This window comes from Chelonoidis abingdonii, chromosome 1, assembly GCF_003597395.2.
Source record: "Chelonoidis abingdonii isolate Lonesome George chromosome 1, CheloAbing_2.0, whole genome shotgun sequence".
NCBI lineage: Eukaryota > Metazoa > Chordata > Testudines > Testudinidae > Chelonoidis > Chelonoidis abingdonii.
The window spans coordinates 365,569,487-365,591,053 of record NC_133769.1 but is presented as its reverse complement, the minus strand read 5'-3'; the positions used below and the strand labels follow the sequence as shown (position 1 = coordinate 365,591,053).

General features: G+C 44.0%; 1 protein-coding gene across 1 annotated transcript in view; it reads left to right on the top strand.

Annotated features, from left to right (window-relative positions):
* Positions 1-21,567, top strand: part of SLCO2B1 (solute carrier organic anion transporter family member 2B1) — a 102,865-nt gene that overhangs the window by 66,363 nt on the left and 14,935 nt on the right. Inside the window, exons 9-11 of the mRNA XM_032786513.1 lie at positions 5,558-5,722; positions 8,436-8,628; positions 9,429-9,588. Coding sequence (XP_032642404.1) covers positions 5,558-5,722; positions 8,436-8,628; positions 9,429-9,588 — 518 coding nt within the window. The remainder of the gene's footprint in view (positions 1-5,557; positions 5,723-8,435; positions 8,629-9,428; positions 9,589-21,567) is intronic.

Genomic DNA, 21,567 nt, shown 5'->3' with positions numbered 1-21,567 from the left:
GCTGTTACCTACACCCATTCAGCCCTGTTGACTTCACTGAGGTTACATGGATGTACGTGAGAGCAGAATTTGGCCCTAGAGGCCTGATCTTGCACAACTGAAGTCAATGGGATTTTTATTATTGACTTCAGTGAGACCAGAATTGGGCTCTTACTCCCTCAGTCTGGACTCCTCCTCCAGAACCCAATGCTGCAAAGTGCTGAGCTCTCTCAACTCCTCTGGAAGTCACTGGGAGTTGTAGGTGCTGTGATTCCTCCAGGCTCAGGCCCAATGGGAGAAGATAATGGTTTACAAATATCTGAGGAGTGAATTTCAAGGGTGGGAAGAACTGTGTCTAAGCAAGGAATGGATGAGGAATGGTGTCCCTAGCCTCTGCTTGTCAGAGGATGGAGATGGATGGCAGGAAAGAGATCACTTGATTATTACCTGTTAAGTTGTTCACTCCCTCTGGTGCACCTTCTACTGTCAGTAGAAAGGATACTGGGCTGGATGGACCTTTGGTCTGACCCAGTATGGCCGTTCTTATACTCTTAAAGCAGTTAAATGAATAATAACTAGCAATGAGAGGATGAAACGGTGTATGGGAAAAATTCCGGCAAGGCACTGGGGATGTTTTCAAACAACGAGGTTTGTTACCCAAGGAAAGCAAAGCTCCATCACCAGAATTACTCCAAATTAGAAAAGCCAGAGTACAACAGGGAGCAGCCTTGGCTCCTGCATAGATGGTCTGGATGACATTGGGCTACATCCTTTCACATTTGTACTCCCATTACAGTGACTGGAACTACATGTATGACTCAGATTTAGCTTCCAGTAGGTCATTTCCATCTCTACTGTCTATGGTTCTATTGAGGCATGTTCAGCATCCGTCCCTGGGACAGCTGGGTGGGCAGTATTGTGCCCAGGAGATGAAGCGTGGTATGGGATACAGAGATGGGCAGATATGGGAGGTATTAGCTGCCACACTGAAAATGACAGAGAGGCCAGCCTGAGAGTCCCAGCTGGGATGAAGCAGTTCTCTGACAGGAGAGGCTCATTAAACTCCTGCGGGGCAGCACAAGCTGTATCTGTGCCTGGCACTAGGAACAGGTGCACTTAGTGCATGCACCAGGCAGACTGTGCTGAGATGGGGGAAGGGCGCTGAGAACAGACATACTCAGATCATAGCAAAGGCACCTGGGCACTGAGACGAAAGGAGAGGAGGTGAGACCATCCATTGAGATGAATAAAGCATTTCACACTTCTCAGACATATAATTCAGGCTTCATTCCTCACCAGGGAGTGTTCTCATTCAGTTGGGACCATCCCCTGAGATGAGTGGGTCACTTCATACCCACTTCACCTGCTGCCAGTGGGTGTGCAGAGTCCATGTCCCATGCACTAGGCCCAGTTGTGAGGCAGGGACTCTGGAGTTCAACTCTCTTCTCTTTCTCTGCATACAGCTGGTACACACACTCCTCACAGCTCTATCATCCTTCCCATGACCCCTACCAGGGTCTTAGATTGGCCAGGAGTTGGTAGGAGCTGGTAGCTGAGCAAAGAGGTGTGCCCAGGAAATACGTTTATGGCCATCCACAAGTGCCCTTTAATCATGCCTATCTCACCAGTTTCTTGTTAAGGCAGAGATAAGCCTGCCTGCCCCTAACCTGTGCCCTTCCAGAATGTTGAGTTCACACACACTGAAACCTCTGAAACCAGGAAATAGTGTGAAGGTACACAATACCCCCATCCCATAACCTTAGCTCTGACCTCTTTGAATGATGCCCCCAACCTGCCCTGACAGATATTGCAGCACTCTAACCTCCCAGATAATACTGAGGATAGCAGGGACAGCATACATGAGTCTTGTAGGAGAAACAGTTACAACTTGCCTTCAGTAAGGCAAACATTTCATTTAGTCAGGCTTAGGGTATATCTACACTGCAAAGTGCCAGCTGACTTGGGCTTATGGAGCTTGGGCTAAGGGGCTGTTTAACTGCAGTGTAGATATTTGGACTTGGGCTGAAGCCCAGATTCTAGGACCCTGTGAGGTGGGAGGGTCTCAGAGCTCAGACTGCAGCCAGAGTCCGAACATCTACACTGCATCTACACTGTAGCCTGACCCCCACAAGCTCTAATAAGCTGTCACAGGCTAGTTGCAGGTGTCTAACTGTGGTGTAGACATCCCCATAGTGACCAGGAGTTAGCTACACCTGGCCTACAGCTGACCATTGTGCCTTCTCTGCATCCCAGAGTTGTGAGATGTTACTAGCACAAATTCCCACGGCAAGGATAAGCCATTGTGGGCCTCTGCTTGGATGACTTACATAACTCAGTGGCGAAATGAGGGATCCCTGATCCCTAGAAAGGCAGATGCGCCTCACCACATATGACAGTGTCAGCTTTGGCAATCTGTTGCAACTTAATCCCCATACCATTTAACACAGCTACTCCTAACTCCGCGAAGAGCACTTTGAGGGTACATCTACACTACAGGATTATTCTGATTTTACATAAACTGGTTTTGTAAAACAGATTGTATAAAGTTGAGTGCACGCAGCCACACAAAGCACAATAATTCGGTGGTGTGCGTCCATGTACCGAGGCTAGTGTCGATTTCTGGAGCATTGCACTGTGGGTAGCTATGCCGTAGCTATCCCATAGTTCCCGCAGTCTCCCCCACCCATTGGAATTCTGGGTTGAGATCCCAGTGCATGATGGTCTTGATATAAAGGGCCTCATTGTGTGGACGGGTGCAGGGTTAAATCGGTTTAATGCTACTAAAATTGGTTTAAACGCGTAGTGTAGACCAGGCCCTAGTGCCTGCAGAGTCATTGCTTTTTTAAGGCCAGAAGGGACCACTGTGGTCATCTAGTCTGACCTCCTAGGCCACAAGACTTTCCTGAATTAATTCGTATTTGAACTAGAGCATAGCTTTTAGGAGAAAAATTCCAATCTTGATTAAAAGAATTGCCAGTGGTGAAGAAAAATGCTGGCAAATGATGCGTCGTGACACAGAATGTGGCATAGTCATTGTCTCTGCTTTTTGAGGGGCCTCCCATGCTGATGCACACTTAAAATTTATTTCTAGTAGTTAGTGTCAGCTCCAGGAATCAGAGTTAAGATTATAACATGGGGCGAGGTAGAAGGTCTGCCATGCATAACATTTCGGGTTCTGTCATGTTATGGCAGTAGAATATGTCTAGCCAAATGGCTTTAGATCCCAGACACACGCCGACTCAGGATGTCAGACCACAGATTGCCCTCGTTTTGGAAGAGATGCCAGGCATTTTCCCATCATTTGTGAATTGCTCAGACTTCCCGAATTCACAGCATACATTTGTTGTGACCCCTGGCGTTATTCCCACACATTAAATACTACTATATTATGCTGAAAGCAGTAGAAGGAATTAGAGTTCACATCTGGGAAAATCATGTACTGTTTATCTGGAAGGGATCTTCAGCTGTGTTTTGTTTAGTTGACACAAAGATATACAAAGCGTTGCAAGGAACTGTACTATTTATAGGGTACTAGAGGCATGACTGGGACATGAGGTTCCTACTTAGTATGAAAGACGACTTTCACACTCCTGGACTGAACAGAACAGGAACAGAATGGGAAATTGCACTGTTCCCCATGGTGGCTGTTATCCATTTTTTCTGATTCCCTGGTGGAGGGGATTTTTCGTGCTGGTGCCTGGGCTGCGCAAGCGAAACTGTTTTCTCCTCTGCATTCCAGAGCAAGGAGTGCAGCACCTAGGCGTTCATCTTAGGTTTTCTTGTCTGTAATCAAATCTTTTTTTTTTATGATCAAAAGAAAAGGATCCTGGAATTGCAGCAGCAGTGAACAAGCAAATAAACCTTTTACAACTTCACAGCTTCTTTCTGAGTTCATTATAACAGAGTACCTGCAGGAAGCCCAAGGAAAGGAAATGCACAGGCAAATTTTGCATGGGCTGTGTGTATCTACAGCAGCCTGTGTGACAAAACAACTTTGAGCAGTGTGAGATACATACTGTACATGGGACCAAATCCTGAGGCACTTTCTCTCTCTTTCTATTCAGTCCTTACCTACACGAACTCCCATTCACTGCAGTGTGAGCTCACCCAAGTAAGAACTCGATACAAATGAAATAAGAACCTCAGACTTTGGCCCCAAGATTTTCAAGGAAAGAGACTCTGGTTCCCATCCTGATCTCACTCACAGCAGTGTAAGTTCACAGTAAATCCACTGAAGCCAGTGGAGCTCTGCATTTGCAGTGGTTCAGCTGAGATCAAGAGCTGGCCTTTGGTCATTCCTTTGATTCATTAGGCACCAGGAAAATCTAGTGTGCTATATAAGTAATAAATAACAATCCATACATATGAGCTAGTGGTGACAACAGGGCCCTGGGAGTCCAGACTCCTAGGTGATTCTCATGATTCTCTCACTGTCTTACTCGGTGACCCTGGGCAAACCATGGACAAGAGCGTGACTGGCACCTATGTGGGTTCCCTTCCCTGTACCCAGCACAAGAACCTGCTATATTCACAGTCCCTGCACTGTATACTACTCGCCACATCTGCCTTCCTAGGGTCACAAACCACTCAAAAAGGGGGAAGACCAGGCTTGTGCCTCCCTGCTGCATGGAGCAGGCCATGCACATCATGGCAGGGTGGAGGCTATATCATCCTAGAAAATGGTCCCACCTCCAAATATACACACCTACCTGTAAAGCAGGAAGCTCAGGGAGGGGGACTGCACCACAATGCAGTGTTGCATGGAAATGGCACAGTCTTGCCCTTAACCTCCCTCTGTCAGTTTCTCCAGCCACACAGAGAGAATAATGATACTTAACCATCTTTTGTAATGCACTTGGAGATCCTGGGGTGAAAATGGCTACAAAAGTGCATTACATCCAGTGTGTTCATGTAATGAAAGACCCTATTGCAATCCATGCATATAAGGAGACACAGTAGGGGTTCTTTAAGCACCTTAACTCTGAATGTCCTGACTCATGCATTTAAAAACTTGATGCGGCATTAACTTAGGTCTTTTCTATTCGATCTGTGTGTGCATGTTTAGAACTGTAGTAAATACATTCAAAGGTCTTAATGTGTGCATTTTTCAGCAGTTGATAAATATGAAAAGGTCTTATCATCCCGTTAATCATATCTATTCAATAGATATGGAGAGGTCCCTTGCTGCCCCTCTCTTCCAATTTCTGCCATAGCTGTTAAAGATTAATTAGCACAGAAGTTGGCGCAATATTCTGTGTATGTGTGCTGGCTGACCTGGAACCAGTGCTGTGTCACTTATTTTGAATCTTGTATAATTAGGAGAATCTTCTTAAGCTGCCCCTGGAAAATCAGAAGAGGAATTACAGAAACTCAGAACTAATTTCCAGTATCTGTTTCACACGCCCTCTCACTAGTTGTCTCTCTCATATTATTACTACTCTTATCACTGTATTATATCGTTATAAGTATTATAATGCTAGTGGGATGCATGCTAACCTGCCATGAGATGGAAATTCCCTGTTTCAGCCAGCTCTGTATATTAATGTGTTTTTGTTCCTAATTATCCTTTTCATTTCAGTCTTTCCTGTGGTTTTGTTGAGAAATCTCCGACATCCAGTCTATCTGCTGGTGGTTTTGGCCCAAGTCAATCTGTCCGCCATGGTTGCTGGTTTAGCAACATTCATGGGCAAATTCCTGGAGAGGCAGTTCTCTCTCACTGCATCATTTGCCAACATGATCATAGGTAAGTACTGCCTGTTAGTACTGGAGACATTCATGGATTTACACCCCAGATTGTCATGCTCTAACTCACCAGACAGACATGCCCTTAGCATGTCATCAGTTGGTTCCGCATCAAAAAACAGTGACAGAAAATGTGGAAATGGCAGAAGTGATAAATGACTTTTTTTGTTTCAGTTTTCACCAAAAAGGTTAGTAGCGATTGGATGTCTAACATAGAGAATGCCAGTGAAAATGAGGTAGACTATGAGGCTAAAATAGGGAAAGAACAAGTTTAAAATTACTTAGGGTACATCGGTACTACCCGCCGGATGAGCAGGTAGTGTTTGATGTATTGAGGATTGATTTATCGCATCTCATCTGGACGCGATACATCGATCTGCTAATGGATGCCCGTAATCCACCTCGGCAGGAGTAATAAGCGGAGTTGACGGGGGAGCCGTGACAGTCAACTTGCCGCCATGAGAACGGCCAGGTAAGTTGAACTAAGATACTTCGACTTCAGCTACTCGAATAGCGTAGCTGAGGTTGCGTATCTTAGTTTGAACCCCCCGCTATTGTAGCCCAGGCCTTAGACAAGTTAGATGTCTTCAAGTCACCAGGGCCTGATGAAACGCATCCTAGAATACTCAAGGAGCTGACTGAGGAAGTATCTAAGCCATTAGCAATTCTCTTTGAAAAGTCATGGAAGATGGGAGAGATTCCAGAGGACTGGAAAAGGGCAAATACAGTGCCTATCTATAAGAAGGGAAATAAGGACAACTCGGGGAATTACAAACCAGTCAGCTTAACTTCTGTACCTGGAAAAATAATGGAGCAAATAATCAAGCAATCAATTTGCAAACACATAGAAGATAATAAGGTGATAAAAGTAACAGTAAGCATGGATTTGCCTAGAACAAATCATGTCAAACCAATCTAACAGCTTTCTTTGACAGGGTAACAAGCCCTGTGGATGGGGGAAGCAGTAGATGTGGTATATCTTGGCCTTAGTAAGATTTTTGATACTGTCTCACATGATCTCATAAACAAGCTAGGGAGATACAACCTAGAGGGAGCTACTATAAGATGGCTGCATAACTGGCTGGAAACCATTCCCAGACAGTAGTTATCAGTGGTTCAGAGCCAAGCTGGAAGGGCATATTGAGTGGGGGCCCACAGGAATAAGTTCTGGTTCTAGTTCTGTTCAGTATCTTCATCAATTATTTAGATAATGGCATAAAAATTACACTTATAAAGTTTGCAGATGAGTCCAAGCTGGGGGGAGGGGGCATTGCAAGTGCTTTGGAGGATAGGATTAAAATTCGAAATGATCTGGACAAACTAGAGAAATGGTCTGAAGTAGACAGGATGAAATGTAGTAAGGACAAATGCAAAGTACTTCCCTTAGGAAGGAAAAATCAGTTGCACACATACAAAATGGGAAATGACTGTCTAGGAAGGAGAACTGTGGAAAGGAATCTGGGCTTCATAGTGGATCACAAGCTAAATATGATTCAACAGTGTAACACTGTTGCAAAAAAAGCAAATATCATTCTGAAGTGTATTAGCCGGAGTGTTGTCAGCAAGACATGAAAAGGAATTCTTCCCCTCTACTCCATGCTGATGAGGCCTCAGCTGAAGTATTGTGTCAAGTTCTGGGCACCACATTTCAGGAAGAATGTGGACAAATTGGAGAAAGTCCAAAGAAGGGCAACAAAAATACTTAATGGTCTAGAAAACATGACCTAGGAGGGATTTTCTCTATTTTAGTCATCCTGAATTTGAGCTGATGGCTAGTCACCCATGAGGTGTCAGATAAACAAGGGAAAATTTTAGTTTGGACAGAAAGAGATGCGTCTGGAGTAGAGAGCTAGATATTTTTAGAGAGTAAACACCAGAACTGAAACGATAATCCAGTAAGGGTCTCAATCATGCCATATACAGAGGTCAGACCAGATTCCTACTTTTACGCAATTATCCCCTGCTGATACATCCAAGAATCATGTTTGCTCTCTCAGCCAGTGCTTCATTCAGGGCCCTCATATTAAAATGTTTATCCACCATAACTGCTAAGTCCTTTTCTCAGCCACTGCTTTCCAAAGTACAGTCCCCCACTTTGATGTATGATCTTAATTGAATTGTACTAAAATGGATGTTGTTCAGGTGAGCCCAAATTATCATGTGATCCAAATGGCCTTGTAAAACTGACATGTCCTTTTCATTATTTATCACTCCACCAATTTGTGTGTCATCTTCAAATTTTCCCAGCAACGATTTTATGTTCTCTTCCAGATACTTGATAAACATATCAAATAGCACAGAACAAAGAACAGAGCCCACTGGTAGAAATTCCCTCACTGGATGATGATTTCCCATTCCCTCCTACAGGAGACAGTGGGTCTCATGGATAGATCTCTGGATTGGGCCTCAGGAGACCTTGGTTTTAGTCTTGGCTCTGCCACTGGTCTACTGAGTGACCTTTGGCAAGTAACTTCACGTCTTAGTTTCTCCCTCTATAAAATGGAGACGTGATGCTTACTTCCTTTGTAAAGTGCTTTGAGATCTACTGATGAAAGATGAGATGAAAGAACAGGGAATTATTATTTACAATTACGTTTTGAGATCTATTAGTTACCATTTAATCCATTTACTATGTTCCGCATTGACTGGAAGATGTTGACATTTTATCACTGATATTTGGAGCTTAACTCTCTGCTCTTGTTTCTGTTCCCAAGGTTCTGTGAACATTCCTGGAGCAATAGTTGGAATAGTGGCAGGTGGAGCCATCATGAAGAAGTTTCAAATGACTCTGAAACAGTGTGGTGGCATGTGTGTCATTGGCATGCTCCTCTGTGTGATCTTTGCCTTTCCCCTCCTCTTCCTGGGCTGCCCGACGCAGAAGGTTGCTGGCCTTAACTACAGACGAAGGTACCATTCGTAATACAGACCAAAAGGTTGGGCCTCTGACACATTTTCATTGGCTGACTGATTGATTTATAAAGTGTCCCTTTCCATGTGCATTCCACAAAGTTTACACTGGAATTAAAGCCCAAAAAATCCATGAAAAGGTCACAAACCTCACAAGTTTAATGAATTTTATCACAAATAATTTGGAATAAAAAATTCATACTAGAAAATGCTTGACTCATCATTCACTGGTTGACAGTTTACCAAGATGTTAACATAGAGAGGATATTTTTGAAATAATGGCTGCCTCTCTATATGTTGAAATGCAGGCAGAACCTTACCCTCTATTAAGAAAAAGAGACCCCTGGTAGGGGGTGAGTTTTGACTACTCAATGTGTGGACTGTAGTTTAGAGCTGAAGGAACCTGCTCACACACAGTGATACTAAAGAAGAAAATATTAATTCTGTATTGGGAATTTTTTACTTTTACATATTCCTGATGTGGTACCGTTAGTTCTCATGAGCTGCTAAGTTCCTCTTGCAGGGAGTGGTAGTAACTGAAGGAGAAATATATGGCATGTATATAAGTGGCTGCATCCTTTGTTCATGGCCAGACTTTCAAACTTTTGAGGGTTTTTTTTTAGAAGTACAAGAATTAATCTATGGAAATTATATTTTCTGTGGGTTTGGCAGAGTCCACAAATATACACTTTCTTGTTAAGCAAGCAAGCCCTTGTTCACTAATATCTATATACATATGGTATACTGCATAAACCCACAATGTATATATTAATATAGTCATCTCTTTCCTTCTACTGTAGCTCTGATGTTGGACCACACTCTTTTGAATGTAACAGTAAATGCAACTGCCTCGATAAGGCCTATAACCCTATATGTGGGGCTGATGGGATTGAATACATCTCTCCATGTTTTGCTGGCTGTGAAGTTGTAAACTCTGATGTGGTCGAAAATAAAGTTCTGGTGAGTAAAGTTTTTGTCTTCACTCAGCACTAAATCCCTGAACTGGCATTGCTAATGAGTAAGAGTCCAATGCAAAGATCAATGCTGATAGTTCAGTGATACTGTTTAGATCAGCTGTGTAGCAAGAAAATCTTTGGCCAGATCTACCCTAAGAAGTTAGGTCAACCCAGCTCTCCCTAAGCGACGTAGTTAAGATGACCCAACCCCTAGTGCAGACAGTGCTGCGTCGATGGAAAAAAATTTTTATTACCCAGCTACTGCCTCTCGGGGAGGTGGATTAACTACAGCGACAAGAGACCCTCTTCTGTCACTGTAGTGAGTGTCTGTGCTGACGTGCTACAGAGGCACAGCAGCAGTGGTGCAGTTGTGTTGTCATAGTGGGTTAAGTGTAGACATAGACTCCATCTTTATCATGAATTGGGCTCTCATGTGCCTTTTGGATGCCATCTCTTTGCATCACTGCTGAAAGTTGTGCTGACAGAGGACGAATGGAAAGTTCCAGGAAATGCTTGGCAGAGGTGTATCCTCTTAGGCACTAAGTGTTTTGCTGAAGTTTGTAGTTCAGTGCCTTGTTCGGGGCAGTACTTCTGGAACTGACAGTGAACAATGAGTTTTCAGAAAGATCAGGTGAGCAAAATATGTTTCCCACTTCTACTGCTTTTAATCAGCTCAGGTTTGGCTACTGTGGCCTTTATTTAATCTTTAATATATTCTGTGCTTTTCAAAGGCACCCACTGGTTTTTGGCAATGACAGCGCCAGAGTTTACTGTGCTCTCCTCACAAGTCATCACTTAAGAGGGCCCTTTTCATACTTATGTTTTCCTGTAGTGTAACTATACTATGGGATGGCCATAAATAGATATGGAGAGCTCTGGTAATGCAGGGGCCACCTTGGTGTACGAGCTAGTGATGCACTCATGTCACAATGGTGTTAGTGACCAGAGGTGGATGGGTTTGGTAATGGTGTCAGCAGTGACTGAAAGTTGTTACCATCTGATGGCTGTGCAGTGGCTCATGAGAAATGAGTTGTTATTATCATTATGTATTTGTATAATGGTAGCACTTAGAAGCTCCAGTCAACTAATAAAGTCATCCAAAGCACAGGACTTGGTGGTGATGGGGGACTTCAACTACTTAGCTATCTGTTGGAAAAATAACACAGCAGGGCACAGATTATTCAACAAGTTCTTGGAATGTATTGGAGACAAGTTTTTATTTCAGAAGCTGGAGAAAACTACTTGGGGAAAGGCTGTTCTAGATTTGATTTTGACAAATAGAGAGGTTGAGAATTTGAAAGTGAAAGGCAGCTTGGGTAAAAGTAATCATAAAATAGTATATTTCATGATTCTAAGGAATGGTAGGAGAGAGAACAGCAAAATAAAGACAACGGATTTCAAGAAGACAGAATTTAGCAAACTCAGGGAGATGGTAGGTAAGATCCCATGGGAAGCAAGTTTAAGGGGTAAAACAATTGAAGATAGTTGGCAGTTTTTCAGAGAGACATTATTAAGGTCACAAGAGCAAACTATCCCCCTGCTTTGGAAAGATAGGAAGTATGGCAAGACACCACCCTGGCTTACCCAGGAGATCTTCAAAGATCTAAAAATCAAAAAAGAGTTCTACAAAAAGTGAAAACTAAGTCATATTAAGAAGGATGAATATAAACAAATAACATAAGTGTGTAGGGACAAAATTAGAAAGGCCAAGACACAAAACAAGATTAAACTAGATAGAGATGTAAAGGGTAGCAAGAAAACATTCTACAAATACATTAGAAGCAAGAGGAAGACCAAAGACAGGATAGGACCATTACTCAATGAGGGGGGGAGACAATAACAGAAAATGGCAGAGGTGCTTAAAGACTTCTTTGTTTCAGTTTTCACCAAGAAGGTTGGTGGTGATTGGACATCTAACATAGTAAATGCCACTGAAAATGAGGTAGGATCACAGGCTAAAATAGGGAAAGAACAAGTTAAAAATTACTTAGACAAGTTAGATGTCTTCAAGTCACCAGGGTCTGATGAAATGCATCCTAGAATACTGAATGAGCTGACTGAGGAGATATATGAGTCATTAGCAATTCTCTTTGAAAAGTCATGGAAGAGGGGAGAGATTCCAGAAGACTGGAAAAGGGCAAATACAGTGCCAATCTATAAAAAGGGAAATAAGGACAACCTGAGGAATTACAGACCAGTCAGCTTAATTTCTGTACCTGGAAAGATAATGAAGCAAATAATTAAGCAATCAGTTTGCAAATATCTAGAAGATAATAAGGTGATAAGTAACAGTAAGCATGGATTTGCCAAGAACAAATATCAAACCAACCTGATCGCTTTCTTTGACAGGGTAACAAGCCTTGTGGATTAGGGGGAAGCAGTAGACATGGTATATCCTGACTTTAGTAAAGCTTTTGATACTATCTCACATGACCTTCTCATAAACAAACTAGGGAAATGCAACCTAGATGGAGCTACTATAAGGTGGCTGCATAACTGGTTGGAAAACCATTCCTAGACAGTAGTTATCAGTGGTTCACAGTCATGCTGGAAGGGCATATTGAGTGGGGTCCCACAGGGATCAGTTCTGGGTCTGGTTCTATTCAATATCTTCATCGATGATTTAGATAACAGCATAGAGAGTACACTTATAAAGTTTGTGGATGATACCAAGCTGGGAGGGATTGCAAGTGCTTTGGAGGATAGGATTACAATTCAAAATGATCCAGACAAACTGGAGAAATGGTCTGAAATAACAGGATGAAATTCAATAAGGACAAATGCAAAGTACTTCCCTTAGGAAGGAAAAATCAGTTGCACACATACAAAATGGGAAATGACTGTCTAGGAAGGAGTACTGTGGAAAGGAATCTGGGGGTTATAGTGGATCACAAGCTAAATATGATTCAACCGTGTAACACTGTTGCAAAAAAATCAAACATCATTCTGGGATGTATTACAGGAGTGTTGTAAGCAAGACATGAGAAGTAATAATGCTCTACTCCACTTCTGGGTGCCACATTTCAGGAAAGATGTGGATAAATTGGAGAAAGTCCAGAGAAGAGCAAGAAAAATGATTAAAGGTCTAGAAAAATGACATATGAGGGAAGATTGAAAAAATTGGGTTTGTTTAGTCTGGAAAACAGAAGACTGAGAGGGGACATGATAATGGTTTTCAAGTATATAAAAGGTTGTTACAAGGAGGAGGGAGAAGAATTGTTCTTCCTAACCTCTTAAGATAGGACAAGAAACAATGGGCTTAAATTACAGCAAGGGCGGTTTAGGTTGGACATTAGGAAAAACTTCTTAATTGTCAGGGTAGTTAAGCACTGAAATAAATTGCTTAGGGAGATTGTGGAATCTTCATCAATGCAGATTTTTAAGAGCAGGTTAGACAAACACATGTCAAGGATAGTCTAGATCAGTGGTTCTCAAACTAGGGCTACTGCTTGTTCAGGGAAAGCCCCTGGTGGGGCGGACCAGTTTGTTTACCTGCCATGGCTGCAGGTTTGGCCGATCGTGGCTCCCACTGGCTGCAGTTAGCCACTCCAGGCCAATGGGGGCTGCGGGAAGCAGCGTGGGCCGAGGGATGTGCTGGCCGCCCCTCCTGCAGCCCCTATTGGCCTGGAGCAGAGAACTGCAGTGGGAGCCGCGATCAGCCAAACCTGTGGACATGGCAGGTAAACAAACCGTCCCAGCCCACCAGAAGCTTTCCCTGAATAAGCAGCAGCCCTAGTTTGGGAACCACTGGTCTAGATAATACTTAGTCCTGCCATGGATGCAAGGGACTGGACTAGGTGACCTCTTGAGGTCCCTTCCAGTCCTATGATTATTACTATTTATTTGCATAATGGTAGCACCTAGGAGTTCCATTCGTGGATTGAGACCCTGTTGTGTTTGTGGTAACAATCTAGTTCTTAAGTGGACAAATTAGACATATTATGCCATGGTTTGCGCTGATGCAAACCCACAGAAAATATGATAGTTAAACATGCTTTCTCTCAGTGACCTTTGGCAGCTGCAGCACCTAATTCTCACCCATTAGTTCTTTGATAGTCAGGATTACCCTATTCACTGTTCAAAGCCTGAAATTAGTGACTTATTGACTGGAGAGGACTGCACTGACCAGAAAATTACAAAATCTAAAATTTTCTCACACAATCTGCTCACAGTAACTTCCTTTCTCTAACCCAAGCTGACCAAGATAATTGTAATCCATGGCACTTAACACCCAGTGGAAAACTCCACCAAAAATACTGTCGTCCTTCTGCAGAGCCATAGTAGATGTTGGGGTCTTACCAGTCAGTTTTCCATTAGAGAGAGTGAAAATTCTCCTGAACTAGACCAACACACAGTAAATTGAGCATTATAAGTAACCATGACAAGGAGATGAGTGCAGACAATGCCATGGCTACTAAGACTGAACTATGCTCCTTACGTGCCTACTAACGAGTTACTTGCCCAGCTTTCCACAGAACAACTTCAATCTCTTTTTGGTTTGGATTCACCCTGGTCCCTGCCAGTATCTCCTGTTTCCTGAAAATTAAAACTGACTCCCATCTGTCACACAGCACGAGGAAACTGTGTTCTTGCTGCTCGTTAACCTAGATAACCGAGTTTGTTGCACTGCAGCCACCCAAGAGACAAAGTCATCTAGATAAAAGCTCAGACAAAGCTGAACTTTACTCTTCCCACATGCCAGCAGTATAGCGTAGTTATTGGTTCCAAATCCTCTGCTCAGAGAAGTGGCTAAATTGCTGCAGGAAAAATAAACATGGTTATTACATTTTATGGGATTCCCCAAGCACAAGCTGTCATGGGTGTAATTATGTTTTTGTTGCTGTTTCCATTGCCAACCCTGCGGGGTAAGTGACTATGGTACTCTGATGCCTTTTATTTCCTGTCTTCTGCACCATTACATTTATAAGAACTCCTGTGTGCAGGGCTGGCAGCCATTTTGTTTTTGGAGTTGCTGCCACCTGGTTCAGAGGAGCCATGTACACGGTACTCTCTTCTGGGGACTGTATTTCCTTCATTCTGCTTTTTTTCTTACTGTAAGATAAAAGCCTTCACAGGCTGAAAGCATGTTTTGCGACGTGTGTATGGAAACATAAACTCAGTTTGCATCAGGGCTACTCAAACTTTGCCCAAAGTGAAGGCTGCACTGACCTATTGCCAAGAGCCTGAGGACCACAACCCATTCTCTTCACATGGAGCAGATTACATTCTCATTTTTCACAAAGGAGTGTGGGCTGCAGGAAGTACAGGCCCCATCATGCAGTGTCCATCTTGAAATGAGTGACCTTCCATCAGGCCACAGTGGAGCATTGCATGTTGAGTCCCACAGTTTGCACAGACTGCACCTCTCTAAGGAAAGATGAGCGCAACCTTCCCACCATCACCTATGGATGGTGTATTGTTGGCTGTTTAGAACACAGTATATAACCAGGCCCAGTAAGTAGGGTGAACTATTAATGGAGTTACAGAGACGAGAGGTAGTCTGAAGAAACCAGTGTGGTTGTGCCTGGGAATGGGTGATGATACTGTTTAGTATCTAAAGGATTCCCTGTGCTGGAGCCGGTGTGGGATGAATGGAAACACCTCCATTCAGGACTCTGAGGCACAGCACAGAATTCTCTGCCCAGGGGGCTTGGGGCATTAGAGTGGCATTAAGCCATCCTGCACTCTCCCAATCATGAGCTGCTCCAGGGATTGTGGAGGCCCTCAGCAGAACTTTGGAAGCCCTGGGGGCCAGTTGAGGTTAAAGTAGCCTCCTGGAGCTGCTCTATGGGGTGCAGCATTGCCTGGAATCTCCCTCTTCAAACATCCATCTTCTGCCCCCAGCTCCACTCCCAGCATGCCCCTACACCAGACCTTCTGAGGGGGTCCTCAGAAGGTAGCCTTATGGCTGTCTTCTGCAGTCAGTCCGCCACTGAAGGAATTCTCCTCCAGCTCGACGTGGGACTTTTAGGGCACCTTATGTCATTCTGGCCCTTTTACGTGATGTATGGGGATGAGAAGGAAGATGGGGCTCTAACCCTTGAGTGGTGCTTTGGTGGTGTGCGCTAGTGTCAATAAGGACTTGTATGAGAGACGTCCCAATACAGTCCACATGTAACTTAATGCACGTCCCCAGCGCTGAGACGTTAGTGTGCCAACTCCCACTGTGCCACCTCACTCACACACTATATAAACAATCTGAACCTGACAGGGGCAAGAAAGATGTGTTTCCTCCTCCGAGGGAAAAAGCAACAAAACTTTAAATACCAGCAAGTCCCAGTTAGCAAAAAAAGAACACGCAACATGCACGGTTTGATGTGACCTACTTTCTCATCTGAGAACTCAATTGCCAGATATTACCACTGAGTAATATTATTTGACATCCAGCGATGAAAGAATTTGTGGTTGGCTGCCTGCCAGAATAGGAGCCTGGCTGCTACTGGCTCCCACAACCCACAGAGCTGGTTTCAGAGGTTTGGTGAAATTCTTTTTCGAGCCATGACTGTGAAACACAAGTTATGGTAGCAGGATTTTCTAAACCAGGGTTTATGTAATCTGAAAAGGTTTTCAAAAGCAGCTCTGTGCTGTGTTAAAACACCTACGTGTACAAATTGTGTAGCGTACGTATTTCACAAATACTCTCTGTTGGATGGATTCAGACCTGCTCAGATATCTGCGGCTGTGTTGCCCTCTAGTAGTTAGAGGCTTTGAAATGAATCTGTGGTCACCCACTGCCATGAAGTCACAGCCGAATGAAAGGAAAGGAGCATGGTCTTGTTTGGAGCATGTGCATGGGAGACAGGTGTCTTAGGGTTGTATTCCTGGTTCTTTGGGCAAGTCATCTAAACTCTTTATGATCCAGCTTCCTTATAAAACAGACACAGTAATATCTCATTCAAGGTGGCTTTAATTAACCTTAACTATGGTAATTACTGTTTATAGAAGTGCAAAGTGTTATTGTCCAAAAGAAAACCAGGTGCTTTGAACGCTGTGTTAGATCCTGGCTAAGACCTGGCCAGCCATGCTAGAAGAACAACTGTGGGGAAAAAACTACTTTGAACAAATGACTCTAGGTTGTTCAGTTAGGTGTTAGTCTCAGCAGCCTATTTTTTTATGGTTTGTTTGTAATCATTTCTATCTTGATTCCTTCCACTTGACATCACCTAAATGTCTGTTCTGTGTTAATAAACATAATCCTGTTTTATGACAAAACCATCTCAGGGCTGTGTTTCAAACTGAGGAGTAAAATCATTGGCCAAACTCACAGCCTCATGCTGTGAACTCTCCTAAAAGAAGCAGCAAGCTTCTTAAGGTTTTGTGAGTGCTACAGTGAGAGGGGCTGAGCATTGCAAAGGAGATGGTTCTGGGGAGACTTGGAACTGGACGGGCTGTTGATGTCACTCTGTATGGACGAACCAGGCTGGTGGAAGCCAGGGTGAAGTCAACGTGCTGGGAGCAGGCTCTCAGGGCTCTGAGCCAAAGCTGTACAGCACAGAAGCATCCAGGGTTAAAGGGCGGGTGGTGACACAACCCCTACTGGTCTGGGTGAATGCCCAAAGTGTCATACCCATACTGGCGAAAGGCCAACAGACAACGTGTGCACGTCACCCTCTGCACTTTGCTGACATTGTCCACGAGCACAAGAGGTGTTTCCATTGGGGCCAACTGCTTTTGTTTAAAAAAAAAAAAGCAGATGTTCTGAGGCAGGCTGTAGATCAGTGTTAAAATGCTTTAGATTATATTTATTGGTTGTAGATTGTCACTAACAAGAAAGACTTGCACCTCTGGCATTTTGGTTGTGTGCTGTTTATCCTGTTTAGTTAGACTGTAAACTCTTTGAGGCACCACTGTCTTTCCACCTGTGTTAATTTAGCACAACAGGCAATCTTACTTCATCAATAGCCAGCTAATGAAGTGCTCCTTTAACTCAAGTGGAAGTGGCCTCCCCAAGTGTGTGTGTGATTTATCGGGTAAATGTATTTGTGATCTGTAGCACATGAATGTGTGATGTCAGCACCAGGTTTGAAATGTCTTGGCTCCCTGGGGCCATATGAATTAATCTGAGCCCTGCAGTCTTTTCAGGTTGAGTCCAACAGACAGCTGAGTGTGTGCTTTTCTTTTAGACAATAACACTCTGCACTTCTTCCAGTGTCTCTTTGCTTAGTTTACAATTGAGACACATTGAAGCAGGCAGGACCACATTCCTTTGCCTAAGGCAGGATGACTTAAGCACTAACTGCCAAACTCATAGACTCATAGGTCAGAAGGGACCAATATGATCATCTAGTCTGACCTCCTGCACAAAGCAGGCCACAGAACCCTACCCATCCACTTCTATAACAAACCCCTAACCTATGTCCGAGTTACTGAAGTCTTCAAATTGTGGTTTGAAGACCTCAAGCTGCAGAGAATCCACCAGCAAAGTGCCCATGCCCAGAGCTACAGAGGAAGGCGAAACAACCCAGGCCTCTGCCAATCTGCCCTAGAGGAAATTCCTTCCGACCCAAATACTGGCGATCAGCTAAACTCTGAGCATGTGGGCAGACTCCACCAGCCAGCACTCAGGAAGAATTCTCTGCAGTAACTCAGATCCCATCCATCCAACTCCCATCACAGACCATTGACAGACTTATCTGCTGATAATCAAAGATCAATTGCCAAAATTAAACTATCGTACATACCATCACTCCATAAACTTATCAAGCTTAGTCCTTAAAGCCAGATATGTCTTTAGCGCCCACTACTCCCCTTGGAAGACTGTTTCCAGAACTCACATTCTCATGCGGTAGAAATCTTCGTCTAATTTCAAATCTAAAACTTCCTAATGTCCAGTTTGTACCCATTTATTCTTGTGTCTCATTCGGTACAAGCTTAAATAATTCCTCTCCCTCCCTAATGTTAATCCCCCTGATATATTTATAAAGAGCAAGCATATCCCCCCGCAGCCTTCTTTTGGCCAGGCTAAACAAGCCAAGCTCTTTGAGTCTCCTTTCAAACACATTTTAAGGACATATTTCCAGCCCACAGATATAATTTTCTATATAGCACCCGTACATACACTACTACGTAGTGATAATCAGCACTGTGTTACCAGTTTGTATATCATACCTTGCATGCAGGACTGGCTTTAGGCACCAGCAAACCAAGCACGTGCTTGGGGAGGCACAATTCCAGGGACAGCATTCTGGGTGGCTTTTTGTTTGTTTTTTTTTTGCTTCGGCAGTTGTGATCTCAGAGGTTTCTGCTTGCATGACACCTTTTAGATGCAGATTATGACAATGGTGAGTTGGGGTACGTGGAGCTGGTCAGTCCAGCTGAGACTCACTGCTAGATACCAAGGAATCTTTTGTCTTCTGGCACTGGGGTGCTCTGAGGATCACAGTAATTTGTCACATTCCTCTCTGGTGCATGTGAAATGTCTTTAACAAGCTGCAATGAGATTCAAGAGCTTTATTAGACATGCTGCATAGCAGTGTGTAACCAGGTCCTTTCTTAGGGCCCCCCCCTTGCTGAAGCTCTTTGCTGTCCCAGTAAAGCACTACAAACCTCTTCTTGATGCAGCACCCATGGCTTTTATTCACACAAAGTTCCCATCACCAGTGATACTATTTACAGAGCTTTACAGGTCTTACTGTCTCCTCTTTTACAGGGAGTCTACCCCAGCCTGGAGACTGCTCTCGCTCGCTCGCTCGCTCGCTCGCGCGCGCTCTCTCTCTCTCTCCCCCCCGCCCCCCCCTTCCCTTCCCTTCCCTCTGGCTGTCAGCCAGCCTTTATGGCCCTTCATCCTGCAGGCCCACAGGTGCAGCCAGTTCCAGAGGCCAGGCACCAGACTTCTCCCCAGCCCCAATCTATTTCCCCTGATTGGGGCTGGCTGAGCAGGGGCTAATTAGGTGCCCTTGCAGCAGCCCCCTGCTACACAGTGGATGTAGCAAACATGTCGCCTCTTGTTCAACATCCTCCCCTTGGGGGCAGAGAAAGGAGCAAATGTGCAATCCACCTTGGCTCTGACTTATGGGCACCATGTACATTCAGTTTCACAGCTACGCTGTCGACATCAGGAAGCAGCAGCTAAAAATCTCACTAGGCCACAGTGGAGTTAGTCCCATTTTTAGTTGAATGCTCTGTTAAAACCTGATGCATCAATCATTATGACTCCTGCTCTGTACGATAACAAGGATGATCCTGCATTTATATAGGGCCTTCCTTCTACATGGGACCCAAATTATTACCTGGGCTTCTTTCAACCCAAAGCTCTTGGTAACTTTTACTCCATGTGAGGTGATGTCAGGAGATAAATCATGGGAGACACAGCCATCTGACCGATAGATGGCTGGCACAAACAGGACAACCCGAGTGCTTTCACTTAAAGATACACTTTACTTAGTCTCACACATATAGAATGGGAAGAAACAGTCTAGGAAGGAGTATGGCAGAAAGGGATCTAGGTGTTATAGTGGACCACAAGCTAAATATGAGTCAACAGTATGATGCTGTTGCAAAAAAACCAAACATGATTCTGGGATATATCCTATCTCCTAGAACTGGAAGGGATCTTGAAAGGTCATTGAGTCCAGCCCCCTGCCTTCACTAGCAGGACCAAGTACTGATTTTTGCCCTAGATCCTGAAGTGGCCTCTCAAGGATTGAACGCATAACCCTGGGTTTAGCAGGCCAATGCTAAAACCACTTGAACTATATCCCTCCCACCATGCATTAAGAGTGTGTTTTGAGCATGACATGAGAAGTCATTTTTCCACTCTACTCTGTGCTGTTAAGCGCCTCAACGGAATATGTGTTCCAGTCTGGCACCACATTTCAAGAAAGATGGAGACATTGGAGAGGGTCCAGAGAAGAGCAACAAGAGATGAATAAAGGTCTAGAGAACATGACTATAAGGAGGAGCTGAAAGAACTGGTTGTTTAGTTTGGAAAAGAGAAGACTGAGATGGACATGACAGCAGTTTTCAGGTATCTAATGGGCATCATAAGGAGGAGGAAGAACTTGTTCCCTTAAGCCTCTAAAGATAGAACAAGAAGCAATGGGCGTTTAAACTGCAAGCAACGGAGGTTGGTGGCCATTAGGAAAAAGTTCCTAACTGTCGGTGAGTTAAACACTGAAATAATTGCTAGGGAGGTTGTGGAATTCTCCATCTCTGGAGATATTTAAAGAAGGTTAGATAAATGTCTATCAGGGATGGTCTAGACAGTATTGGTCTGCATGAGGGCAGGGCGACTGAACTCGATGACTCTCGAGGTCCTTCCAGTCTAGAATCTATGATCAAGCACTTACACACGTCCACAACCGGTTAGTAAAACACCCCCAACCTTCAATAATTACCTAAGCTGATGGCTCTGAGTGACACAGAGGCAGCCTGTCTGCCAGTGGACAACACAAGATGCATCCAGAGGGAAAGACCAGGCTTGAAGCGTCACTGCCTTTTCCGCTTATTTATACATTAGTCAAGCAAGATATTTTCTTCTGATTATTGATTACACCGGCCACATTCTTGCTTTTCTAAAAGCCTGTATCCAACTCAACCACACATCTTATCATTAAGGATGCACGGTCAGCTGCCCTTTCTGTGCCACTGAACACCCGCCTGCCCCTCCTTCCTGTTAAGCAGCCTGCTGACGTTGACTGCTTTTAGCAGTAAGGCTAGTGGTTTCAGGCACTTACTGGGTTTGCCAAAAAGCTCCCCATACAAAATCACTTTACAACATCATTAATTCTACAGACGTATGAGGCAGATAGGCTGAGTTTTGGAAGCTCAACTGTTAACCGCCCTTTGCATGGTTAACCCTTTGCCATAACTAACGAGCCTGGCAGTCACGTTGTAGACTAGCTCGATCTCCTGTGGACCTATATCATAGCTTCCTACTCAGATGGGACTTACGTTCATACCTGAGCAGCTAGCATGAATCCCTCTAAGCTTAATTACTCAGCTTAGATCTGATCTCGCTGGCCACCAGCCAGAATTTCCGTGT